We start from the raw sequence: 26,776 nt of genomic DNA, 5'->3' as shown, positions 1-26,776 counted from the left end.
AGCGGTAGGTGTCCGCTAGTGGTCACCTAACTACTAACCTATCGATTCAGAGCTTATGTATAGCGGACCGGACGGTATACCCAGTGTTCTCTGATCTATAGCTGTATGTGCTGAACTTAAGTCGAATTTGCAATATAAGATCATAGGTCTCGGTGACTCCAAAAATCGATTGATCCATTGCCTCATGCATTGTGATAATAGACAAGCATTATAGCCGCGCGAGACAACTCACGTAGCCCAGAACATGATTAAGTTCCAGTGCCCGGCACTGCAATAATTCTCAACACAGGCGAAACCGCCCTGTTGTGCTCGGGACGAAGAGATTAGCACATGGTCAAAGTCGATTTCGCATGGTACTGTATGAGATCGCACTAAGCCCGGCTCGGCATGGCTTCGCTCTGTAATCTGACGTCGATCAACATCGCCGGCCAGGAGAGCCGCTGCCTCCTCAGCGCATTGCATTGGCTGCCACGATGCTGGTATTGAGCCGCTTTTTGAGATGGCGCGCGGGAGTCGGTCAACGCTAAACTTTTCTTTACCCCGGACGGAAGTCCACCGCCGGATGGCGCCCTAATAGCAATGTCATTTGTAAGGATGCTGTCGACGTCATGGTATCGAGGCGTCATAACTTTTCAGAGTATAGGAGTCTGGTGCTCGGTTCAAGTCTCTTTAACGTCTCATTCGCGCTTCACCGTGTTTCTGTAGTCTCTTTGCTAGCTTCAAGTCACGGTGTCCGTTGTATAATTCATAATGGCCGAGCCAGAACAAACACTTCGAAACGTGCAGGAGAACAACGAGGACAGCAGCGAGAAGGGAAGGGAGGATGCAGGACCGCCACAGCCAGTCGGATTCTGGGATCCTCGTTTGAAAAAAGTCCGCCATACAGCATTCAAGAAGTGGACTCTCACGAGTGCGTCCTCCCGCATGGGCACGCACGTGCCTTGAGACTAACGTGCCGGCAGCTGTCGTGTTGACGGCATTCATTCTTTCGGTACTTTCGATGTGTGAGTTTCGTCGAGGAATTCAAACTCGATGGCATGAAGCAGTAACATCTTTTCTAGACTGGGGCGTATTTTTCCACGCCGAGCAGAACCTCTCATCGTTCGTTGTATACATTGTCGACTTTGACAGCCAGGCGCCCTATGACACGGCACCCATTCCGCCTCTTGTCGGCCCAATCATCAGCCAGCTTAGCAACCAGATGGTCAGCTCCGGACGACCAACACTTGGGTTTCTTAGCGTGCCGCCTTCGAACTTCAGCAACGACCCTATCCAAGTCCGCCAAGCCATTTACAACTGGGACGCGTGGGTTGCCGTGATTGTTAATCCGAATGCGACGGCTATGCTCTATTCCGCCATTACAACAGGGAACACGTCCTATGATCCGCTGGGCGCCTGCCAACTTATTTACCAAACTGGAAGGGACGATACCACCTACCATAGCTTCATCTTGCCCATTATGAACATGCTCATGAGAGAAGCCACGAGCATGGTTGGGCAGATGTGGGCAGGAATGGTGCTGCAGAACGCTACAGACCCCGCAATACTCGCCGGAATGCAGGCAGCGCCGCAGGCCATCAGTCCGGCGGTCGGGTTCTCGGAGTTCAACCTCAGGCCCCTCTATCCGTACACATCGATTGCTGCTACAACTATTGGATTAATCTGTAAGTCTCTCTGCAAGGCTATTACCCAGGTCTCCTTTTTCTGGGCGGAACGGCCGCATCATCGCACTACTACAATCACGAAGATTGACCAATCCGCCAGACCTCATAATCATCTCTTTCTTCTCCTTCTCCTTCTACCTTCCGATCCATATGCAATATCTCAAGCCCGAAGGCCACCCGCCTCTCAAATTCTGGCAGCTCATAATCTGGCGCTGGTTCGCCACCATGACGGCCTACTTCTTCCTGTCTCTCGCTTACTCCCTAATCTCCCTCGCCTTTCAAATCAACTTCTCGTCCGGCTACCAGGTGCCCGAAACCGCCGTCTCCGGCCGCGTAAACCCGACCGCATACGGCGACGGCACCTTCCTGGTCTACTGGATGATAAACTACTTCGGCATGATCGCGCTCGGGTTGGCATGCGAGAACGTAGCCATGGTCATCGGCCAGCCGTGGTTGGGGCTGTGGCTCATCTTCTGGGTCATCACGAACGTCAGCACGGCGTTCTACAGCATCGACATCGAGCCGGCGTTCTATCGGTGGGGCTACGCGTGGCCGCTGCATAACGTGGTCGAGGCGAGCAGGCAGGTGCTCTTTGATCTGCATTCGAGGATTGGGCTCAACTTCGGGATCTTGGTGGCGTGGGGAGCGGTGAATACGGCGCTGTTTCCGGCAGCGTGTATGTTTATGCGGTGGAAGAGCAAGAAGGGACTGCATGAGTATTGGACTTGAGGACGCATTGTGTAGGTCTTGGGGCATGGCGTCGGCTTCCGGAGGGATCTTTCTCGTTTGGAAATACCCACCAATGTTTATGTAGTTCTAGAGATCCAAGACTGATCTATTTACTTGTTTGATTTTCGGATATGACTACCATCTTGACTAAAATCTGAGAATCAATTCACAAAATCACCGCAGCGACAGCTAAACAATTTCCTATCCTCTCCAGCACTTATCTGAGCATTGAGAACTGGTTGGAAATGACTTTCAAGACATACAAAGACGCCAAGACGATGAAGCAAAAGGCGCACCACCTCCGCGTCGACAGGGCTCTATGATACAGCATGCTGCGATCTCGGTGACTACCGACGCAGCCTTATATTTGTGAGAATGAAAGCAGATTGGTGCGAGTTAGGTTTTCAGCCAACGAGAAAATCATAGTCACGATGCTGTACTCACGGCGGAAGGGGTTTCCGCTGTCAGAAGAGGAGAAAGGGCAATTGGCCCCTGCTTGCTGAGCCGATGTGGCTTTGCCCTTGACTATAGATCCGAAGTGCGACCGAGCCTCAGGATGCGGGAGAGAGATTCCGTAGGCCTTCGCTGCCGACACTCCCCGACAAGGGTCGTGGTAACCGGTTTGGCGACTATTTGATTGCAGATATATCTGGAGTGGTAGAGCCAGATATCGCTGACAACCAATTGAACCCTGACTGTCACTCAAACCATCCCGAATAAATTGCCTGAGCCTCTCAAATGACTACGTTTACAGAAATTACTAGCGCTGAAAGGCCTTGGATCTACACGTCCCCAGACCATGCTATCTCACGTATAAACCCGCTTATCTACGGTGGCTTCACCGAGCATATGGGCCGTTGCATCTACGGCGGCTTGTACGACCCAGAAAACCAACATGGACTCGTTGATGAGAACGGATTCCGCACCGATGTCATCGAATGCATGAAAGAGCTCAACGTACCGGTGGTTCGCTATCCTGGAGGGAATTTTGTTGCAACCTACCGTTGGATGGATGGAGTTGGTCCCCGAGCAAAGAGACCAAAACGCCCAGAGCTTGCCTGGCTAGGCACCGAATCGAATCAATTTGGCACTGACGAGTTCATGGAGTGGTGTAAGATAGTTGGGGCTGAACCTTACCTGGCCTTGAATATGGGCACTGGAACGCTAGAGGATGGTACGGTCATCCTGTCGACTTCTCTAAAAGCTTAGCTGACATACCTTTGCATTACAGCTCTGGCTTGGGTAGAGTACTGCAACTCAGACAAAGATACCTATTATGCAAACGTAAGGCGGGAGAACGGCCACGAAGTACCTTACCGGGTAAAGTATTGGGCTTTAGGCAATGAGATGTGGGGTCCATGGTATGTTCGTCTGCATGTAAATCATTTGATTCGAGCTTAACAGAGACTTAGGCAGGTCGAACAGCATACTAAAGAGGACTACGCCAAGAAAGCCTACCAGTGGGGAAAAGGTACGTCCGACACATGTTGCTGAGCACAATGGAGACAGAGGATCAGTGCTGAAAAAGTGCAGCACTAAAGCTTCTTGATCCATCAATCAAACTGATACTATGCGGCAAAAACGGGTGCAGCGACTGGGATCGGTACGTCCTGCAAGAATGCATCAGATTTACAGACATGCATTCAATCCATCACTACACGTCAGACAAGGAGTAAGATTCCACAAGTGGCGTCCCACGTGACCTCCATTGACATCACCCTCCATAGACACTACGCAAACGCTCTGGCACCTAAGTCAGCAGAACGAGCAATCGAGATTACGGCATCTCTCATCGACCTAGCCCGCTGCGAAATCAACATGGATGTCTTTCCAGACGAAATCTCCACAAAAGCCAAAACGCGACACCGACCCACCATCTGCTTCGACGAATGGAACGTCTGGGACCCAGAACGCGCTCCGGGCGACAAAGGCGCCGAGGAACTGTACGACGTGTCCGATATGTGCGCCGTCGCGTTATGGCTCAATGTCTTTGTGCGTCAGTCTCGGTACATTGGCATGGCAACCGTTGCGCAAAGCGTCAATGTGATCGCTCCTCTGATGACGACGGAGACTGGGATCGTCAAGCAGACGATCTACTGGCCGCTCCTACTCTTCTCGAAGTACATGCAGGGTCAGACCCTCGCGGTGCATGTTCGGGCGTCTGCGTACCACGGCCGCACAAGTCCGGAGTGGCTCGCAAGCACGATGGAGCTGCCCTTGCTTGACGTTTCAGCGGCGCTAGGTGATGATGGTTTCATCAACGTGGCTGTAGTCAATGCCTCTGAGACTGAGGATGCGGAAACGGAGCTCAAAGTGACAGCTGAGTCGGTGCAGGTCTTTACTGTTGGAGGGAACGTTAACGAAATCCGAGACCATAACACAAAGAGCGACGAAAAAGTCTCTATCCGTAACTCTGAGTGGGACGGAAAGGGAAGGTTTACGTTCGAGAAACACAGTTTCACGCTACTTCGATGGAAAGCAGACGGGAAATAGGTCATGATGGGATTCTCTACAACAAGTCAGATACAGTGGTTCTGGATCGAGCGCACTCACTTGGCTAAACACCCTTGTAGGGGGAATGTACGATGTTTCCAGGTTGATTTTAGTTACAGGACCGATGTAATCACACAAATACATTCTCTGACTCCAAAGTAATAAGGAACTGCGGTGAATATACCTATTTACTATAGTTGCGCTGGAAGGCTGAGAGAGAACATTTTGTCCAGGCCTGAAATTCAATCTTGTAGACCTGATCTAAATGCCTTTGCCGAGCAATCCGCATAGATATAACAACAACAAGTAGCGTTGCTGGCGTGCTCAAGATCTTGCTATTGTCTTCCGACAAACTCGTGAGCTAGTACTGCGAGCTCTTCTGGTGTACGCCTTAGGTGCCCTGAAATGGCTGATGAACAACCAGCAGATACATACCTGTGGTTGCTAAGACGGCGTTCCGCGGCTTGGCTGGAGTCAGTGTACAGCCCGCCAGTAAAGGCTGTCTGCATTCCTCCACACCACTGCAAAAGCTCACGTCTCATCGAGCGTGCGATCCAATGAATCGGGACTCAAGTTCTTCCAAGCGCCGATTGTAAGCCGAAGGGTACCGGAAAATGTTAGGAGACATGGAAGTCGTGGCATGAGGTACATGTTCGTTGCTATTCCGAAGTTTACTCGAGGCAGTGGTCCCAAGCTTGCACAACCATTCGCCCAGTTGCGGATAATCCTTGGATATGTGTCTGCTCCCCTGGCGGAATGGAGCGGCACCAGGCTCCACTGCCGGAGTTCCTCCTAAGAGCGATACTCCCCGATCTGTGAGGCGCACATTCTGCCGAACATATCCCTTCGTCTGGCTTGTGATATGCCACGATTCCCGCCACAACACCGTCTGGGTCATTATGGACCATCCCAAAACCGCTGTCTTCATGCACCTAACAACCCCGGACCCTTGCCTCCCGCCGCCGAGCCTGCGTGAACCATGCGTCTCCGCCTCCACAATCTGGGGCGGGAATGCTCGTCCGGGGCTGCTGGAGGCACATCACGTCCCATTTGATATCCCGACACAACGAGCCGTGCGTTTCGTGATTTCAGTGCCGTCCATACGCGGTGGTGGGCTGCGGCGTTCTTAAAGTCTTGCATTGCCTATATAACCCTCTGTTTTCCCCTGCTCCACTCAATACCACGACGATCATCAGGTTCCCTTGCCACTTCCAAGGTGCTAAACGTATCTCTCCCTTGCATACTTGACCTCCGTATTTCCACATAACATCTCTCCTCCCAGAAGCTCATCAAGCCATACGGATAAGGAATCATGGATACAGAGAAGCTCGCAAGCGTCACCGCAGAGCGCCGCGCGTCTAATGCCGAGCGCCGCGCATCTATAGTCCACGACCCCGACGCAGGCCATCTCATGAACCAAGAAGACCATGAGAAGTCAAAGTGGCAAGCTATCAAGAGCCAGCCCTGGGCATTCGCTTGGTGCCTCTTCGGAGTCTGGTTGTCGCTTCTAGTCAGCTTTGAGAACCAAGCGGCCGGCATCGTTATTGGTATCCCGCAGTTTCGCAAAGACTTTGGCTCGTTCTACGAGGGTAACTACGTTCTGCCCGCCAAATGGCAGTCCGCCTTCAGTGGAGCACCCGTGGCTGCGTGAGTTTCTACTTCAGTCTAGTGTGCATGACATCCACTGACTTTCAGCCTTGCAGAACAGCCATAGGCGCCTTGACTGCGGGCCAAATCGCTGACTCGATCGGGCGCAAGAAGACTGTCATGGCCTTCCTCGTTGTCTCATGGATCGGAGTTACCATGGAGTTCATTTCTACGACCAACGAACTCTTCTTTGGGGGTAAATTCGTAAATGGCTTTGCAGTCGGCACCCTCGCTGCCCTCGGCACAACTTATGTTGGAGAAATCGCGCCCTTGGCATTACGAGGCCTCCTCACTGCCGTCATTGCTTTAGCATACACGGTCGGGCCCCTATGTGCGGCACTCATCCTCAACGACACTGGCACTATGGAGAACAGATGGGCTTACCGCGCCGTTTTTGTCTCCCAGTACGGCTTCGCAGCCGTGGCGAGCATTGCAGTTTTCTTCATGCCTGAGAGTCCCTGGTGGCTGGCCAACAAAGGGAAAGACGAGCAAGCGCTTCGCTCTCTCAGAGGTCTAGGCTACAACAAGGGCGATGAAGACGTCAAGCGCCTTGCCCTTATCAAGCTCACCTTGGAACAAATCAAGAGCGAAACTGAGAACGCCACCTATCTTGAATGCTTCAGACGTTCGAACCTGAGGAGAACAATCATCAGCATCGCTCCACTCGAGATTCAAGCATTAGGCGGCGTCATCTGGGTTGCGGGCTACTCAACATACTACATCCAACTCGCTGGCTACAGCACCGCAATGAGCTTCAAGCTCTTCATCGCGCTCCAGGTCGTCTCGATGTTCGGCAACGTCTGCTCTTGGTTTCTGGTTGACAAGGTTGGACGTCGCAATCTGACATTATGGGGCGTGACAATCCTAACTGTGCTCCTCATGGTGGCTGGCGGCCTTGCCAGCGCGGGCTCACCAGGCGCTATCAAAGCGGCTATCGGGCTGATCACCGTCTATGGCTTCTTCTACAACATCACCATCGGAGCGACCGCGTACAATCTTCTTGTGGAAGTCTCGACATCCCGGCTCCGAATCAAGACGATCGCTATTGGTCTCGCCTTGCAGAACCTGACCTACATGATGTGGTCGTTTGTGCTTCCCTACCTCTTCAACCCGGACAAGGCGAATCTCGGAGCGAAGGTAGGTTTCATTCAGCCACTATCTACCCTTGCCATTGTATCCTTTGCTGACCTTGGTGTGTCGCTGCAGGTCACTTTCATCTTCGGTGGTATCTCAGTCCTCTGTATTATCTACCTTTGGTTCTACCAGGTCGAAACGGCGAATCGCAGCTATGCTGAGCTCGATGAGATGTTTGCGAAGAGAATTCCGGCGAGGAAGTTCAAGACATATATCACTGACGAGCAGCGCATGGGGCAGGAGGTTAAGAGGAAGTCTATTGGAGCATGAGTTCGGTGAAGGATATAAGTTACGGCTGCATGTTTGTTGGAGACTCGCACAGCTGTAGAGTCTAGTCTTCCTCTAGCCATTCACCACAAATACGCAATAACGCTATTTGCTCAATACATGGGAACGAAAGTCCGTGAAATCCAAGTCAAATCACATCCATGATGTTCATGATATGAAGTTTCTTGACTTATCCTGCCGTGGCGAATAGCGGCGCGTTAGGCTCGCAAACAGTTCCGGGCTCAAGAAGGGTGCCCTCGACGAAGTACTTCCCAATAACTTCTTTCGTACAGTTTGAGGGCTGCAATAAAGACAAATGCTGCACCAAATTGTCAGCACTTTAAAAAGTGACTGGGGGAAGTGAGGTTCTTTCTTACGCCATAGCCATTGTGCTGAAGTACGATGCTGTCTTGAAAGCCCGTGCTCATATTCTGCGCCGAGACGAGAGGGGTGGAGGGATCAAAGCTGTTCCCTATGAACAGGAGAGGGGTTTTCGTTCGGATGTTGCTGAAGTCTCCCTCGTACCGCTCCTTGGCCTGGAATCGCCATTGCGCACAGTCCTGAAACATGTTCGACACCGCGTCACCAAGCCACTTGCTCCTACGGCCGAGTTCGTCATACACGGGAACAAGCTCAGACGCGCTAGAGGCTCTCACCGACTTGTCGCCGCATCTGATGCCAGAAAAGGCTTGGTCCTGCTCACCCTCACCTGCTGCTCTTTCAGCTGCATACTGGACAAACGCCGCCGGGTCCCCATTTAGAAGGTCATTGAGACAGTTGGATAGACGTGGCCAATATGGCGGGACATAAAGCGTTGAGTAGATTGTAGTCCTAACAGATGAGTAATCGACAATAGTTCCGTTGAATGGTATGGGGTTCCATTTGAGGGTGTCAAAGAGATCGGACATGGCAACTTTCAAATCGGCGACGGTCTTGTTCCCGCTGGCTAGAGCGCAGTTGTCGGGTGCCGCGACGCAACCGGCTAAGAAACCTTCGAAGGTCCCATCCACAGCTGCAACCTGTTCTGTCTCACTACAAGGGTATCTGTCAGTTTTGACTATCATTGCCGATGGATACTAGGGAGGGAGTTGCGATACGCACTATCCATTGTAATACTGATGTGCATTCAGGACGCCGTCCAGAACCAGTTTGTCCATTCGATCAGGAAACATGGCTGCAACAGTTGCTCCCAAAAGAGTACCAGCCGAAAGGCCTTGCGTCGTCAGTTAATATATAGAATTGAAAAGCAATAGAGAAGCTTGCCCCAGTATCTTAATTTGCCGTCTTCACCAAGGGCGTCGACAATCCTCATCATGTCTCTTGCCACGAACGCCGTTCCCACAAGCTCGCCGGTCTCCTTTAGCTGGGAATAGCAAGCGTCCGCCATGATAGTACCCTCTGCCCAGAGTCTTCCTGGGGCAGTGTCTGAGGAATTGACTAAGATCTGACCCATTGACGCTAACCCGGAATCGGGTTGCCAGCACGTGAATCGAAGCGTGTTACGAGTACCTCTGCCGAAATTGTCAATCTCTGTACATCGATAGAAATATGGTTTGCCGCAATCGTCAGACTCACCTTGGATCAAAGCTGATGAGATCGTGTTGACCTCCAGTCGCCCTGGACACAGACCTTGAGCATGAGTCTTGCTGGAAGGACGTGTAACTTACGGTAACATAAGTGGTGCGTAACCAAGCATGTTATAGAGCCCATCTTGACCGGGGCCGCCGAAATTGAGCAAGATGCTGCCCTTAGAAGGCTGCTGTAGAGCTGGCAGTTTGATCAGGTCAAGATATAGCGTTTCATTGCTCCCTGGATCGGTGTAGTCCAGCGGGACGGGAAACCTGGCACACTCTATGGGCAGTGAGGTATATTTGTCTAGATCGCAAGGACCCCATTGGATCCCTTGACATTGACCTTGTGGACATTGGAGAGCTGCCGCGCTCGCCATCTCGACGAGGAGTAAGGAGAGCGGAACGATAGTCACGCTGGTACGCATATTTATTGTGAGAAAAATCTAGGGGGTGACTCTGTTATGGTAGCGAGTGAAGTTGAAGAGAAGTCTTCATCTAGCAGGAAATGAGCAGTCCAGAGCCATTATATATCCACAGGACGGCTTTCAAAAACACGCTGGATTGAACTGGCGTCATTTAACATTGAAGCCTTACAGCCGGCAGCTCACTTGCAGGACTACCGTAAGCAGCGCCTAGAATTACTTGAAACGGTAACATGCAGCGCTCCTAATAAGTCAACTAAACCTAAACTAACTCAGAAGCTTAGAAGTACCCGTTGGTCAAGGAAGGTGTGTGGGAGCCACCCCTTGTATTGCTAAAAGTTCGATTGAATCTGGAGTTGAACCACTCGATCTGAGTCAGATCGAGTGGAGCGATTATAGACCTAATCAGTAACTCTACCAGGTAAGTAAAGTTACTTTATCCGAGGCTTCCGACTTAGATCCGGAGCTTCCGAACCGCGGTATCTAAAATTTTAGCGTGGTGTTAGTGCGGGCTCGATATAGGAAGTAGGACTGGAGTATATACGCTAACTCTATATCTTAACCGTCCTACTAAGTAAGAAGCAGCCTTTCGCTTGGTAGTTAAGTGCTACATCACCAGGGTGTCCTTTAGTCGGTCGGACTAACGTATCACGATTGGTTCAGCATAACACCAAATGGTCCTGATGGAATTGATTGATGGATGGTTGCGTTGAGGCAACGCGACCGACTATATACCTATCGTTGGCTCTTGCCGTCCAGACTACCTCACCGTAGCCTGAACCCGTGATATGACGCTGACGGGGCCGACGGGCATAGGCTGTCCCGTTAGTTGGTATGGTTTTCTTGAGGCTCGTCCGTCCGTCTTTACCTTACCGCCGGATAAGGTCGACGAGGTCGATAGTGCTTAGTATAGCAGTGAGGTTATTTTTAAGGTTCCAGACAGCCAGCAAGTTTTTGGCGGCGCTATAGTTAGCCTAGAGCCTATTTATACCGAGCCGGATTATCACAAATATTACAGCTAGAATCCTTAAAGCCTCACTACTATATAACATTTACTTGTTCAACCAGCTATACCTCGCAATATACAACGTCATCTTAATACTCCTAAGCTTACTCGTGTGTCTACTAGGAAGGGGAGGCTTTAATAGGCAAGACCTTATATATTATACCTAAGAAAACGTTGTTAGAAATTTATAACACTATACTAAGACTCGTTTAGATCTATACTACCCTGTCCAGCCTCATCGGTCCGTCCTTAAGGCGCCCAAAGCCTAGTACGTCCGTTTGGTGGCGCGCCCTTACCTCGTCGGACCGACTAATGGACACCCTGTACATCACGACCCCAGTGCGTCGCAGAGAGTAGGCCTCCTCATGCCGTTCCGGATTGAAGTGCCATCAATACCCCACGAGTGTATAGATCAACCGAACAAGAGCGAGAGGAATTGCGTTTAGAGGTGTGGACTTTGTGGAGAGAGACGGGAGAGCCGAGTGGGCGAGGTCGATGGGTCCACACACCACACACTTGGGCATACTACTTGGGTCCGCACGGGGCAGATCACAGATCCGCAATCAGCACATCTCGAACTTAACACAAATGGTCCTTCTCCGCCGCCCGCAGTTCTAGAAGTAGCAAAGAAGAGGCTAAAAACAAGCAGCTTGGCTGCGTGGCAGTTGTGCAACTTCCTACAACCCCCCCCGTCCGCTTCGCTGCTCCTTCCCAGGTGATGCATTTTCAAATTGTTAGTCTTTTTGCGTGGGTTCTCAGCCGAAGAACGCATGTGAGGTGATAGGTAACTTCCAAGCCGTGATCAATTAGGGTTGGTGCTGCCGGGGCGTATCACGTCCTATAAATCCACGTTCGAGAGAACAAGAAGTGGGACGTCAAACCCATCTCCCGTTTTAGATAAAGTCCATAGCTTTACTACATTCCCGCAGCAGCGTAGTCGGAGGGCATCTGGTCGACTTTTGGCTCAGTTGTGAGTTAATATATGAGCATCTTAGTAATTTCTATCTGCATGGTGTGGACTGCAGAGCTTGCACCTAGCACAATCGCGTCCCTGCAGCCCGGCGCTCCTCTGCTTCCTCTGCTTCCACTGTTTTCAGATGAAAGTCGGACTTACTCCTAAGCCGTGGTCCGAACCGGAAGAAGATGAAGGGTAGAGGCGCTATTGCAACCGTCAAGAAGCCAAGAAGGGACGTAGCCCAATCAGTCCCAAGATTTTCATACATCTGGCGAGTAAAAGGGGGGAAACGAGCTCCAAACAAGCTTCGCAGCACTGCATTAGCAGCTAGTGCACTGGCAGCATAACGTCCGTAGCAGTCGGTGAGATACGACGTTATACCGAGAAACAGTGTTACAAAGCCGATGCCGATAGGAATGCCTGCTACAACACAGAGAGACCAATGGATAGCTGGCGTTGCCGTCCAAGCAAACCAGAACAAGCCGACTTGAATCAGCCAAGATAGGGTAATCAGATGTGGAAGGCGCACCTCTAGTTTTGGTCCCCCAGCTTCTTCACGTTTTGTCCATGGATGCGATTGATGTATGGGGATAATGCCGATGCGATTGCCATCTCAACTTCGATGCCTAGCGCCCATCATCAGTTTACACATAGTTATTTCTCGCGAGTTTGCTTTACCAACGAACGTGAGACCGGAGATACTAGGAGCCCAGTGTCTCGTCTCTTGGAACACAAAGGGATAAGCTGTAAAGTCGAGGTAAAGGATTCCGTACACAAGAGCCATGTAAAGGAAAAGGAGAAACAAGATCGGTTCTGCAAGAAGCATAACCCACGGCCTGCTCAAGTTTGTCTTGTACTGTTCCTTCACACTCCGTTGTTAACGCTTGATGCCCAGGCGTTTGGCTTTGTCATGCAGTAATTTGGCATGGTAGGTCTCGGGCAGAAACAGCACCACGCACCTGTAAGCAGCTCCGCTGATGATCGTAACGAGCCAATAATTCCTGTCCGCATTGACATGCAGCTCGCGGTCGAGAAGATTGAGTCACTCACCATCGCCATGATGTATACTGAGACATGAACCCACCGATTATCGGAGAAAGTACAGGACCCAGAAAGCAAGCTGCGGTAAAGAGTGCGAAAGGCAATGAGCGCTGACTCTGAGGCCAAATATCGGTGAGGGAGCATCCGGAATTCGTGACCATCGGAAGGTGAGTACTGTTTCGCGCCGCCGAAAGACTTGATGAAAAAGCTGCTCGTGGAACTCACCGATCGGAGATCCGAAAGAGCCACACAGAAACCAGAAACCAAGCAAAGTCTGAGCGTTGGGCGCAAGAGCACAGCCCAGATTGAACAGCCCAGATTGAAAGCGCCGAAGAGAAACAGGGTGACACGATATACCGGATTCCGGCCGAGTTCTTCAGATAACGGGGCGAAGATGAGAGCCCGGAACCAAAACCAAGGAGGAAAGTGGTGACGCCAAGGTTTGAGACAGTGCGCGAGCAGTGAAAGTATTCGGCAACACTGTCAATCGCTGCAATATGAATCAACGAGCAAAATCAAATTATCGAGGACATCAGGACAATAATGATCGTACAAGTCCACCTTCTTGCTGCGGAAAATTGCAAAGGACTTTCAGAGCCATCAAGGTAGAGGGACTCGAAGGTGATGGGCCCTACCTTTCTCAGCGTTTCGCAAGGCATACTGGTCGACCTGGCCTTCGTCGATCTCAGGCGGTGGGGAACGCTGTTCTGATGAAGACATGCTGAGCTGTGACAGAGGCCAAGGGGGCGGACGGGTTGATATTGGAGTTTCAACGTTAAGTGGCCTGGCTGTGGCTTAGTTATGAATACGGGGCCACGAAGCAATGGATTTGGTAGATCTGCGGCCACGCAGGTTCCTTCTCAACACCGCCCATTTGAGGCCCGTCATTGAAGTTTGGTGCTCCTCCCGCCCGTCCTATGTTGCAAATGTACGTTCCCGTCTGGTTGAGGATCGTTTTGGAGATCCTGGAGTGCCGAGCCATTCCGCCAGCGGCGCCATGTCCAGTCGGACCTGAGCCGGACCCTACCTACCCAGGCAGAGTGCAAATGGCAGGTCTGGGGCCCATGAAAAATGGAGCAAGGTCCAAGGGCCGCGAGTCCAGCATTCAAGCTGACCGACTCAATGCGACTCCTTGGTGAAGATGGGTGGCTAAGAGATTCTTTGATCTATCTACTGAAGGGGGAAGATTGGCTATATACTTGATGCCCAGCCGACAGTTCGAGATTGACCAATCTCGAAGCTTCTATGCACCTTAAAGATGCCCCTCCTGCTAGAACGTAGCACTGCTGCCGCCAACTACATCTAGTATACGGTGTTCCAGCAATACATGGTCATTTGTTCTAGATTTATCCGAAGGCATGTGACAAGATTCTCAAATTAGGAGCGGGCTAGAAAGGAACGCGCAATCACGAGTAGAGGAGCTATTACGCCACTAGACACGAACAGGAGTACCAGAATTGCAAGAGGTTCACATACCTTTAATTTCAGCGACAGATGCCCATCGGTTATCTCATTGTAAAACCTGACGCTTGACTGTTGCGCGTGATTTCTGTTTATTTGCTAAATCTCACAATCCCCGCATCGCGTCCTTAACACTGTCATAGAATATGTATTAGTTGTACGACAAAGGCGAGCGGGATGGAAATCGCGAACGCAAGCATTACGGACTTCTATGCCTGACGCAAGCGCGACGCCATTAATTGCTAGCTTCCATACTGAAGACTTAGCCTCCAAGCTCCATCGAGATCTCCCGCCAAATAGTGGTTCCAGATGAACTAGTATCGTGGAGTTGCAAGAGACGCGGAATCAGACGCAGGTGACGCTATGCGTGAGATCGCTGTGCGTGAGATCGCTGTGCGTGAGATCGCTGTGCGTGATATTGTGGGCGGCGGTAGATAGCTTGACTTTAGAACGGTAGTTCAGATCGCTGCGGTGGCAGATCGCGGAGATATCGATCGCGGCTCACGTGCACGTGCATGCGGCTCTGCAAAATTACGCACATTATCACGTGACAACCGCGCTCTCTACACATTTCTCAATCATACTTTTTCGACTTGTGGAACGTCTTCCAGCTCAAATTCCTTAGCTCTAGCAAAGTCAAGCTCCGATCCGAGCACACAACTCACCAGCGCTAAGTCAAGACGCTCCATGGCCAGATTATAAACGTTAGGCAGCCTATCACGCGGAAAGCGACGTGACTGAACGAGACCACCACGTAGGATAACAAGCACAAACCGCACGACTCACTTCCCCTTTAGCAATTACCGCTCGTCCAACAAAGTTCCCACATCTGAGATCTTGATAACGTTGAATATAGTGCATGGCACATGCCTATACTTGCTAACATCCTAGCAAGAAGTTTCATTCTCTGTCTCTGAGACCTGAACCCTCAGCTACAACGGCTCTACAGAGTAATGAGCTAACGTGAAGCTTTGACTTGACCCTCGAACGCGAATCAGATAAGTGGACTGATGACTAAGTGACCAGCTCTTTCAGCTGAGGCATGCTAAGAGTTTGAGCTGAGCTGCAACTTACTGCGGGGTAAATAGCAAGGATTATCCTGCCTGCATTTGCTATAAATAAGTCTGCTTACAATCGCAGGACATCAGTGTTTCCGAGCCCCGCAATGTCCGCGTACGTCCGAAAACGACAATCTTAGAGGTGGCTCGCTTCCTGGAAGATATTAGAGCTTATGGAGATGCGACCGGGTCGCTTATGGAAGGGTTACGCGTGACCGAACTTCCCATACACCCGTTGAGTAAGCCAAGCTGTAGTTCCACATTATTCAGCTGCTGAACCCTACGACTTAGCTGACAAAACTACCAAGGCTGCTCTGTAAACATATCAAAGTTATTGAACTCTTCGTGATGTACCCCTGCCGGAACGACGCTATAAACTTCCCGTGTTGCTTATGCGAAGCAACAAGGGGAATTCTTAGCAATAACGCCAAGTACAGAAGGATCATTTTTAGTAGACGAATATATAAGGATGTTGGTAACTAAGGCGAATTCTACCGCAGATGACTATTGTACGTTCCTAAGTCCGGCATATCACCTAGAGTCTAATCACACTTCAACCCTAACCTCTCAAGCTTCTCCTGTGCTGATCCTTAGCAATGCCCTCCTACGTAGTTACCGGCGCGTCACGCGGCCTCGGTGTACGTCCAACTCTCGTACCGACTAATATTACCTCTAACACCGGCTAGTACGCCTTCATCACCCATCTTGCAAAAGACTCCTCCAACACCGTCATCGGTCTTGCGCGTAACAAGGCGGCAACCGACTCCCGCTTAGCAAAAGACGAAATTAAGAACGTGACGATCCTTCAAGCTGATATCTTGGACAGCCTAGCCTTGCAAGCCGCTGCGGCAGAAACCGCTAGGATTACGGGTGGAGGACTCGATGTACTGATCAACAATGCCGCTTATATAAGCGAGGAAACGAGCTTCGAGACGATGGCTGTTGCGTGAGCCACCATCCGTGCGCTTCTTAAGGTGACGAAGTTGCAGCGCTGACCTCCCTGCAGCGAAAGTGAAGCCGAGCGAATCGAGAAGGACTTCCTCAAATCCTTTGAAATCAATGTCATCGGCGTCGTGAAGACAACAAACGCATTCTTGCCGCTGCTGAAGAAGGGGACTGTAAAGAAAGTCATCAGCATATCAACCGGCATGGCTGATAACGGTACGTTCGTCCATTTTGCGAGCTAGTAGAGAGCCGACTGATTAAGCGGAAATAGACCTCATCAACGAATTCGACATCGCAATCGCCGCCCCCTACGCTGTTAGTAAAGCTGCACTTAACACGCTTGTCGCGAAGTACAATACAGCGTACAAGAAAGATAGGATCTTATTCATGGCGATCAGCCCCGGGGTGGTTGACACTGCGGAGGGAAAGACATGTCAGCATTTCTTGATTAAAAGCCTGCTCGCATATACTATTTACTAACATTGCTATTCAGTCTCGGAAGAAGAACTCGCGGGCATTCAAGCAATGTTCACAAAATTCGCGGACTACGCGCCTGGATTCAAAGGCCCGATTACGCCGCAGGAGTCTGTGGAGCAGATGCTGAGAGTGGTTGACAATGCGACCATCGAGCGCGGAGATAGCGGGAGTTTTGTCAGTCATTTAGGGACGAAGCAGTGGCTGTAAAGTCGTGCAAGCATAATTCGTACAGCAGGCGAATTGAAGGCTTACGGCGGGCCGGCTTCAGCTCTGGGAATGCTCGTCAACGCCGAATGGGTGACGCGGCGTTGATGCTGAGAACTACTTAGAAATGAATCCGACGAACGTAGGCATAAGAAAGTGCACCTTCCAGCGAGGATCGCTACCATTGGTTAAAAGCACATTTAGCTTGTTGCATATATGCTCGTTGCTAATAATCCATCGCGGTCTCTCCGCCGTTTGAGCTGAGGCGCGGTCAAATATCTCCTTTACAGTTTATTAGCGCTTACGAACGCTGAGAGTTTCGATCCGACCAGCAAGTGTTACCTTTACTGCAACATCGGAGCTGATGAAGTATTCTGTAACAGGGCCCAGCTGGACTCTGAGAATGTTTCCGTGCTGGTGGACCCAGTTTTCCAGCAGCAGCTGCTGTTGGCCCTTCTTAGCAGCCGCGACAAGCTCAGGAAGATTGCCTACAATCGGTCGGCCGGGGGGCTTTGGAGCAAGTGGGAGCTTGCCCTTGTCGGATCTCTTGAACCAAGAAAAGAGGACGAAGATTACGGCGAGAAGGATCGAAAGCGGAAGAAAAACGCGAAAGTCTACAGCACTGGTGAAACGAGGAGACATGATGAGTGAAGTTTCTGAGAGTTCAAATTACCTGTTGAAAGCCGTTTCGCGAGCAGTGCGACTTGAGAAACTATACACAGCCCCCATGATTGAGGTCAGTTACTAGAGCAAGAGCATAGGGCGTAAATCAGCTGCCGTCACCAATACCCGAGCCCTCATCTTCACTCGAGCGCTGAGGACACTAGTCTGAGCGCCACTTTGTCGTATTGCATGTGCGATGAGAATGGCACCGACAGGTCTTGCAAGATGGTGGTGTTGAAAGATGCCACTCCAGTTGCAGGGACAATAACAGGCGGATGGCTCGCGCGGGGGACACTCGGACTGGGTGCTGGTTATGGGATAACAACAAACGCCACCTCACTCTACGGACGACCTTGTATCCCGCATACCGACAATGATTATAAAGCTCGCCTTAAAACGGCCTTTGGCAAGCTCCGAAATCCGAGGCTGTATAGCCAGCATGCTTGTAAAATGCCGCTGCCTATTACTGAGAAACGCGGCGAGGATCTCCGACGGGGTTGAGACGATAGCTCTTTCTGTCCCACATTCTGGCTTGAGCTGACTCTCTTGTGGTCAGCTGTGACTATTATAGACGGGGGGTTATAAAGGCGTGAGTCTGCGCCGATAAACAGGAACAATAAGAGGACAGTGTTGCTGCTTTGCATGCCTGTATCCAACTTTCAATTCCGTGTACATCCTTCCGCTAGTTGCATCACTTAACCAAACGCCGTTTCTCCGTTACATACAATCACATCGCCGAAGACGAAGAAATTTTTTATCTGTTCCCACACAATCGCATCGAGTTCCCTCAAACCACCATGTCCAGCAAAGTAGACTTCCTCACCCAACCTCCTGGCAAACCCGATGAACCCTGTGTGCTCTTCTTCCTCGGCTGTGGACTCATTGTAATCCCGACCTCGAACTCGGTGATGCGCCTCATAGTGACGGGCGAAGAGACGGGAAACGCATTCTGCATCGTTGGAACCGGCGGCACCTCATTAGACCCTATCGGCTTCCATTACCACCGTCAAGCGCATGATATTTTCTTGTGCCTCAAGGGCGAAGTCAACGTTTGGGCTAATGATGAAAGCAGAACGCTGACGCCCGGCGACCTTGCCAGCGTGCCACCAGTTCGTAACCCATCTCCGTCCTGGCCCGCCTACTGCAAGCGTTGTCGGCGCTGTGCCACATCGCACGAACTCCTCAGCTGACCAGACTCCATCACGATCGGGGCGTGGTGCACTAATATCAGATCTCCGCCGAACACACTGAGTTCGTTGGCCCCATCATGCCCAGCGGCTGGGAAGACTTCTTCTGGTTCATCGGGGAGCCGTACCAAGGCCCTATTTTCCCCGACAACGACACCCGCAATCCCTTCGAGGCCCTGGTTCTGAAGCTCGTCGCTGCAACGGAGAAATACGACATGGTGCCCGTCCGAAATCACCCAGCTGTGCTTCTGATGCCGCACTGAAATGAGTGAGGTACTTCTGCAAGCGAGATGAAACCTCCATCCAGCGTCTGGCACGTGCCATTATCCGCCTCCAGATACTACGGCTGAAATGCAGTAGCTGGAACAGCGTCTACTGTGGGTTGTCCGCAGGGATCGAGGCTCCCAAAGTTGTCGAGAGGGTCGTCAAGGGAATGAAGGAGACATCGTGGGAGACAGAAAGTGGCACGACGCTACATCCAGTCAAGCCTTGGCGAACAGCTTCCGCGCAAGAAATTCCGCTCGTTCTGAGCTCTTGACCGCTATCGGTGAATACGTAAGCTCTGCACTGGGGTCCTCTACGCTGTGCGGCGTCACTTACGCCTATACGGAGCTAACGAAATCCCAGATACAAACAATCGGCTGCTAATCTAATAGCCGAAATAACAGTAAGGGGTGGACCGAAAAATGACTTCGCCAGAACGCCCTTACAACCTTCGGTCTGCGATTTCTGTCCAGCCGCCTTAGGAGGCCTTGATCAAAGAGGCAGTCGGGATGCCCGTCGCCCCAATGTCAGCATCGTCCAAAGGATTCTTGCGGAATCATTCGCTGCGCCCTTGGCTCATTGAAAAACGGCCGCATAGGCGAAGCGTTAACGAACGACGGCCAATTACAGCAAGTAGAAATCCTCACATCCCTACACTATTCTACTTCTAGCTCTCTGTGGCCGACGTTGAGATTACACTATTACCTAGTTCAGGTCGGTTCCGCGTGCTCATTTAGCCCCCACGAAAAATCCGCACATATGACAGCTTGGCATAATGCGAATCAGCACAGGCACTAGCTTAGCCTTTGAGACTTATGTGAGCTGCTATCACTAGTGAGAGATGCACTGGCTTTCCTCCAAGGCTCTCGAAGATAGCTTCTAGGGTTAGTATTATAGGTCTTGTTATAACAGCATGTGTGTCTCTTTATTTCATGCTGCTTTGGTCTTGGATGGTTCTTAATGAGTGGGTGTATGCGGTTAGAAGCCGACTTGAGAAGAGAAGGAGGAGGCGGAGCTCGTCCAAGTGCTAAACACGGAGAGATGCCCTAGGCGCCTCGGTCGTGTTACTGAGACGAGACCTCGAGACAAGTATCTAGAAGACGGGCTGTTAAGGTACAAGTGTATGTTGCACGTAGCGCATGGGATGCAGGGAACCGACCAGCATTGCCTTGCGTAATCGTGGACCAAGATCGCTGCTGGAGAACGACATTTAAGGCAGACCAGGTACCATCGGGGCTTTAATAAACATAAAGAGCTGCAAACGACCAAGTTGTAGAAGCTATCTCGATAAACAGTTATGAACGTCGTAGCAAATAGTAATATATAAAGAACGGCAAGTTTCGCAGTCGCTGCAAACATAGATATAATACAAGCACTCTAAAAACGCAGTAGAGAGGAGCTCTAATGCAAGAGCGAAAGAGAAAAAAAAGGTGCGTCCAGCCTTTAAGTAGCGCTATGCGAGTGCTATCTTAGCTATTATCTTAGTAGCTATCTTCCGGGCTATCTTAGCGAAATCTAAATAACTAAAATAACCACTTCGTGTTTTCACCCTATATTCCTCTATTCTATTTCGGATTAATTCATTCTTTCATTCTACTCTAACTTAGTAATACGGTAAGCCTATAGGCCTATTAACTATTCTATTATTTACCTATTCCCTTTACTCTAAATAAATAGCTGTTAAAGATTGCATATCTAGCTAATACTATTATATTATCTCTTTTTTCCTAACTATAGCTTCTCTAAGAGAAGGCGAGGTAGACTTCCGAAATTTAGTACTAATATAGAATAGAAGGCAGAAAGATAAAGGATAAAGTAAGAGTTTTATTAATACTAGCGAGATTACTAGAAGAATACATAATAGTAATAAGAGTAGCTATAGTAGTAGTGGCGGTATAATATAGTAGTAGTATAGATCTTTAGATTAAGTCTAACTTTCTCTCTATCTTCTAGTAGACCGGCTTCTAGCATTTCTCGGTTATATAGTATAGATATAAAGACTATTCTTAGCACTAGCTATAGATCTTCTTAGTCTGTCTTATCTCTAGGGTTATACTCTATACCTAGGTATTTAGAGTATAAGTATACTTCTTTATACTCGCGCTTCTCTAGTAAGCCTAGCTTACTTACGTGTTTAGCGAAGGTATAGTCGTAATATAGTAGGCTAGGGTCAGACGGATAGCGCTTTTAACATTTGCGGCGCTTAAGGGTAGCAATATACTCTTCTTCGGTAGTAGGGGAGGTTGGATCGATTGTTATTACGTCGGAGTGGCTACGCGGAGGAGTATCGGTGGACGGCGAAGGCGAGGATAAGGATAAGGATGAGGATGAGGGCGAGGATAACTCAAATGACGAGCCTGAAATGCGGCGTCGCTTAGTCTGGGTTCCGCTTGCCTCAGAGGCGGGTTGCGCCTTGCGCTTCTTTGGGCTTGAGCTGCGGCCACTCTCCACACTTCCTAGCCTTGCTAGCTGAAAACCTCCTACCGACACTACAACCTCCTTGAAGCAATCGTCTTCTTAACTCGTAGGCATACCTCACATGCTATGCCAATGTCAAAGAACTTCCCAAGCAGCGGAAATACTGCCCAGGCTAGGCGAGCAAGCAGGAAAGCTGGCGAAACACCTGGATCCAAGGCCACGCGTGTGTCATGATATATTGACCCAAGTTCGTGGGTAAGCTGCATGAAATGTCCTGCGGTATTCCATGGTTGGTGAGATATACGAAGCCGGCGGTGCGGAACGCGGCGTCCAATTGCGCTGCGACCTCGTAGCGCTCGGAGGAGGTGCTGTGGAGGAAGCGGCCAAAGTCGACGAGGGGTATAGGAACTTGTTCTAGGGTTGGAGTTTCGGTGACGGACATGATGGCCGCTAGATAGATCGGCTGTGGGGGTAACGTCTCCGAGTAGCGGTTGCGCGAGGGTAGCAGTTGCGCGTCACGTGAGATCAGATATGATAACAACCTCACCGCCTACCGGAGAGCATTAGCTGGCAGAAAATGCAGAATACCAACTTATATAATTAATTTGATTAATTATAGTCGTGTTCTCCACTCATTGCTATAAAGACGCTATATGATTGGCTAGAGATCTTGCTACCACGTGACGCGCAACTGCTACCCTCGCGCAACCGCTACCTGGAGACGTTAGCGGGCCGGAGCGGGAAGAAGCGGTGGGTTGACGTCACGAGCGCCAAGTGGCGGGCCATGTGGGGGGTTGGGTGAGGAGGGGCGTGGGAGGCTATGGAAAAAGAGTGGTAATCTTGAGAAGTGTACTTTGTGTGGCCTGCAATATCATGTCAGCATCGATTGTCAGCACCTTCGTCCGACGACGACTGAGCAGCACCACAGCAGGCGAGGAAACCATACGATATCGACCCTAGACTTTTGGGCAGTTTGCCAAAGCTAAACATTACGGGCCTATGAAAAGTTGTTCATCGCCATGACCTCAGCTCAGTGTCCCGCACTCTACACGTTTCTCCTCATCTTCCTCTCCTGAGCAATCTCCTCCTCCGTCATACGCCTCTGCACACCAGGTGCGGCGACCTTGCCGGTCACAGCCGCAAGCCCAACTTCCTTGGCGAAGCCCAGCATGCCGACGGTAGTCTTCCAGTAGGTAATGTGCTTAGCCTTCACCTCGATGAGCGTCATCCGCGGGTCCTCGTACGTGCCGTTGTGCACACCGTCACCAAGGTCACCGAACCACGCCTTGATAACCGGGCTGTAGATCTCCTGGGACCGCTGTCAGCACTGGACTCGTCACGGTGGTCGCCGCTGGAGTACGTACCTTGATCCTCGGGTCGCTGTTGTCGGTCGTCGTGGCGGTGCCAGTGACGCTGATCCAGTTCCCGGTCGACGAGTCCTGGAAGGTGATCGAGCACTCCTTGTTCTCGCTCAGGTCCTTGAATTTCTGGCTGTGGTTGTTGGCGACGTAGAGGAAGTCGGGGCCCTCTCGTCGGCCAACGGCCATGGCGCGGTGCACTGGGCCGACACCAGGTCGGTAGGTGCCCAGCAAGCTGAACTTCATGTTGTCTGCGATGCCGTACATATCCTCGAACTGCTGGGCCTTAGGGGTCTCATCGTCGAACTGCTTGGCGACGCTGGGATCGTTCTGGGAGTGGACCTCCTCGGCTGTGAGTGACTCAGGCATGATGGGTGATTTCTCGTTGGATGTGTGGAGTCTTGGGTGAACTGAGTCTAGATGGTTTGGAATGTAGAATGGTGATCTGTGGATGTGAAGAGAATGTTTGTATGGAGAGACCGGAGTGCTTTCCTACGGACACGTTCACACCCCCGCTACTTGCTCGTACTTCCTGCCAATGCCGCAAATGTTTACATCACGACTCGCCGGATTGAAACTGCCAGCCAGCGGCAGAATGACATGTTATGCAGACACGGAGGAATCGAGGCTTGTGACTGCCCTCGCCAAGGTGCATGCCTGCCTTTGCGGACGTCAATGCCGTCCCGTTGTGGATACTTTAGTACCTAGCTAAGGCCGAGCGCGGTACGGAGACGGAGGGAGGGTCTACCGAGAGGTGAACAGGGTCTGCCAACATTCCGCCCTCACACAATGTCCGCCGGCTGATCTTCGTGCGCCGTCGCAAGCGGGCTACCTTTACGTAGCACTGGTTCTGAAGCGTGTAAAGGTAGTAATCAAGGCAGAAGGCTGGTACACCAAGTATTGAGATTTATGCACATAACCTATACAAACCCCTACCAGAGTTGCAAGCTAATGCATGCGCTGGTTGTTGAGATATTCATGTTGCAAGGTGTGCAGCGGCACTTGGTGATGGTTGAGGAAACGCTCGCGTACAAAGACTTCTTGTCTACGCCCTCATCGCACGTCCGGTGGTTAGCGTGCATTAGCCTCACAGTGGCTCTTGTAGCCTGAAACGGCCTTTCTAAAAGACATAATTGGCCTAGCTACTTGAGGCCACACAGTTTAGGCCAACCAACAGTCGTCCCAGCTGGCTCAAACCCTTGTAAGAGAGGCGCCCTAACAATTGGCTGCGCGGTTGAGGTGTACACCTCTCGGCCGACTCAATAGGGCATTTTCGCAGCGCGGCTTGGAGGGGTAAAACGAGGCCGCGGCTTGATAGCCAAGCTCTATAAACGGTTTAGCGTCAAAATCTTGATGTTCTATCACCGCTACTGGCGATCGTAGTTATCTAATAGTTCAAATATCACGAATCTAGCTACTATTATCTAATAACGCGTTTATATTATGAAGTTAGAGGGGGATTTAGTCCTCTGTATATACCTTATCACCGCCCTGCTCTTTTTATATAAAGAGTATCGCCGCGTATCTAGATATATTACTCCTTACCGCTATCTACCTAGCTAGTAGACACTTAATAGTATAAACCCCAATACTGTTCTTCGGAGATTTAGGTAGTATATCTAAATACTCGTTTATAGACACGTGTGCTAACTATCTATCTTTTAGGTTTACTAAGAACGAGATACGCCTCCTTATTACCCTCCTCTATATTGATGAAGCCGAATACTTAAACTAATATAAGCCTAATCTAGAGACGGTGTTTTATATCCTTCTTAGCCGTCTTACCTTACTAGTATATTTATATAAACTCTATAACTTATTCCACCGCTCTCTACCCTAGATATCTATAATAGCTACTAGCCTTAGACAGTTTCTAGCTTAGAGGTAGGGTCGGTATATCTGTTAGCGGCCTTATTTAAATAACTATAACTAGCTGCGGTAGTTTAAAAAGGCTATCGCTACTACTAGTAGTAGAGATAAGGCTAGCTACTTTAAGAGAGGTATTTAGGGGTTTATTAATAGGACGTTTTAACGCTTCTGCCGTCTAATAATAAGATAAAAAGCTTAGTACTCTAGATACTATAAAGGACACGGCTATAAATACTAGGCGATTATTATACTTAATAGGATAATCTTAGCACTAGATAGTCTATACTCCAGCCGTGTTAATAACTAGCGGATATTTTAAGATTTAGGTGTTTAAGATTAAATACGCGCGGTCCTAAGAGGGTAGCTGCGGCGGCTTTATCTATATAGCGATTTAGTATATAGCTATATCTATAGATACTAGGCTCTAATCTCTACCGCAGGTAGTTAGTAAGCGCTTAAGTATAAAGACTAATTATTTAATAAGAGGCTATCTACTATATAAGTTGCGGTAGAGAACGCATTTACTCTTATATAAAATAAGTAACCGTTTAATAGCTATTATAAGCCGCTGCGGCACGACTAGTGGCTAGTTAATAAATACTTTCTCGTCTCTATCTTATTAACTAACTACTTTACCTATTTTAACAGTCCGGGCACTAGTTTGCGGTTTGGGATAAATTCTTCTAACGTTTCTGACTATCTTCACCGCGGCGTATAGTTTAACTACCTTAGCAATTTTCTTTTTATACTAAAGCTGGAGGGACGCTTTAGATAGGTATTATCTCGCGTCTCTTAAAGTTCTATGTAGATATCTATAGTAGTTGTTAAGATACAAGTCTAATTTAAATGTTTATGTGATGCTATTTAGACTATTGAATCCAAAGTCCGAAATTACTAATTGACTGTAGAGACTAGTCTAGAGAATAGTAGATATTCTATACTAAGACCGTGATTTTGTATATAAAATACTCTCGTTTAATAGAGAATAATTCATGCTTCTATAGCTCTCCTAAACTAGTAAGCTCCATTAATACTTTTAATTTAATGTCCTCTCACTACTCCTAGTATTACTACCACCTCTACTACCACTAATTCGATTAAGCGCGGCTAGAATCCTACCCTCTATACCCTTAATCGCGTTAACCTTACTATCTAGCCTATTAAGCCGTCCTTTAAAGTCTGTCTACAGCCTCTTAAGCCCCTTTACTATCTTATTATCTTTACGAACTAGTTTTTGTATCGCAACCTCCATTAATATTTTAATTATCTTAGTAAGCTTATCTAAGGTGGAATTAACTCGAGAATACTTTATTCCTCTAGACTCTTGCTAAGGAGATCCACTAGCTAATAGATCTAATATAGTAGTGCTCTCTCGATCCTCTTAAACCTCGATGCTAGCACTATTAATTGCAACTCTATTAGATTCGTCCCCTTACACCTTAGCTACTATCTTAGCTACCTTATTATTGTTAGACCACTACTCGCGCTCCTCTAGTTCACTAGTTATATATATCCTTCGGTCTTATAAGAATTCATTAACCTCGTCTTTAGCTTACTAGATATAAGTATAATTTAACGCTTTCCTAGCCTTAGCTTTATTTACAAACTCTATATAGGTATTAATTACTATATCGCGCTCGATCTAAGCTTAGCTTATCTCTATACTAGTACTAGAACCGCTAGTCTTTAGCTACGCCTTACGCTTAGCTATAAGTCTTAATAGACCTCCAGATACTCTTATATTTAACACTAGTAGTAGTAGTAAACGCCTAGCGAACTAACTTATAAAAGGTGTTAGTGTTAAGAGTTTCTAGCTCCACTAATCCTACTTAACGAGCAGCTATCTAAATAAGCTTAGTGTAGTGCTCCTCGGTTATTATAACACGGCCTACTTTAGGGTTAGGGTTAGGGTTAGGGTTAGGGTTAGGGTTAGGGTTAGGGTT

The 26,776-nt window shown here is 49.5% G+C and overlaps 7 protein-coding genes across 7 annotated transcripts; 5 read left to right on the top strand and 2 right to left on the bottom strand.

Moving 5' to 3' along the window:
- Window positions 1-750: 750 nt before the first annotated feature.
- W97_00007 (uncharacterized protein) lies at window positions 751-2,393 on the top strand (the record flags this gene model as incomplete). The annotated part of the gene is made up of 4 exons (XM_007777925.1): window positions 751-910; window positions 963-1,004; window positions 1,062-1,664; window positions 1,765-2,393. The coding sequence occupies 4 exons, from the start codon at window positions 751-753 to the stop codon at window positions 2,391-2,393; spliced, it is 1,434 nt and encodes a 477-aa protein (XP_007776115.1).
- A 738-nt stretch (window positions 2,394-3,131) lies between these two features.
- W97_00006 (alpha-N-arabinofuranosidase C) lies at window positions 3,132-4,886 on the top strand (the record flags this gene model as incomplete). Its single annotated transcript, XM_007777924.1, has 5 exons — window positions 3,132-3,567; window positions 3,625-3,758; window positions 3,810-3,864; window positions 3,927-4,065; window positions 4,121-4,886. The coding sequence occupies 5 exons, from the start codon at window positions 3,132-3,134 to the stop codon at window positions 4,884-4,886; spliced, it is 1,530 nt and encodes a 509-aa protein (XP_007776114.1).
- A 1,312-nt stretch (window positions 4,887-6,198) lies between these two features.
- On the top strand, window positions 6,199-7,937 carry W97_00005 (uncharacterized protein; the record flags this gene model as incomplete). Its single annotated transcript, XM_007777923.1, has 3 exons — window positions 6,199-6,533; window positions 6,590-7,670; window positions 7,740-7,937. The coding sequence occupies 3 exons, from the start codon at window positions 6,199-6,201 to the stop codon at window positions 7,935-7,937; spliced, it is 1,614 nt and encodes a 537-aa protein (XP_007776113.1).
- A 187-nt stretch (window positions 7,938-8,124) lies between these two features.
- W97_00004 (uncharacterized protein) lies at window positions 8,125-9,106 on the bottom strand (the record flags this gene model as incomplete). Its single annotated transcript, XM_007777922.1, has 3 exons — window positions 8,125-8,253; window positions 8,312-8,966; window positions 9,036-9,106. The coding sequence occupies 3 exons, from the start codon at window positions 9,104-9,106 to the stop codon at window positions 8,125-8,127; spliced, it is 855 nt and encodes a 284-aa protein (XP_007776112.1).
- A 6,938-nt stretch (window positions 9,107-16,044) lies between these two features.
- Window positions 16,045-17,077, top strand: W97_00003 (uncharacterized protein; the record flags this gene model as incomplete). Its single annotated transcript, XM_007777921.1, has 5 exons — window positions 16,045-16,086; window positions 16,135-16,394; window positions 16,455-16,609; window positions 16,665-16,826; window positions 16,887-17,077. The coding sequence occupies 5 exons, from the start codon at window positions 16,045-16,047 to the stop codon at window positions 17,075-17,077; spliced, it is 810 nt and encodes a 269-aa protein (XP_007776111.1).
- A 1,457-nt stretch (window positions 17,078-18,534) lies between these two features.
- Window positions 18,535-19,187, top strand: W97_00002 (uncharacterized protein; the record flags this gene model as incomplete). The annotated part of the gene is made up of 2 exons (XM_007777920.1): window positions 18,535-18,846; window positions 18,969-19,187. The coding sequence occupies 2 exons, from the start codon at window positions 18,535-18,537 to the stop codon at window positions 19,185-19,187; spliced, it is 531 nt and encodes a 176-aa protein (XP_007776110.1).
- A 3,464-nt stretch (window positions 19,188-22,651) lies between these two features.
- W97_00001 (uncharacterized protein) lies at window positions 22,652-23,333 on the bottom strand (the record flags this gene model as incomplete). Its single annotated transcript, XM_007777919.1, has 2 exons — window positions 22,652-22,915; window positions 22,971-23,333. 2 exons carry the CDS (start codon window positions 23,331-23,333, stop codon window positions 22,652-22,654), a joined length of 627 nt encoding a protein of 208 aa, XP_007776109.1.
- Window positions 23,334-26,776: the final 3,443 nt, after the last annotated feature.

This window comes from Coniosporium apollinis (genome assembly GCF_000281105.1).
Source record: "Coniosporium apollinis CBS 100218 chromosome Unknown supercont1.1, whole genome shotgun sequence".
NCBI lineage: Eukaryota > Fungi > Ascomycota > Dothideomycetes > Coniosporium > Coniosporium apollinis.
Note: the sequence above shows the minus strand (reverse complement) of the source record. Positions and strands in the feature narration are given on the sequence as shown.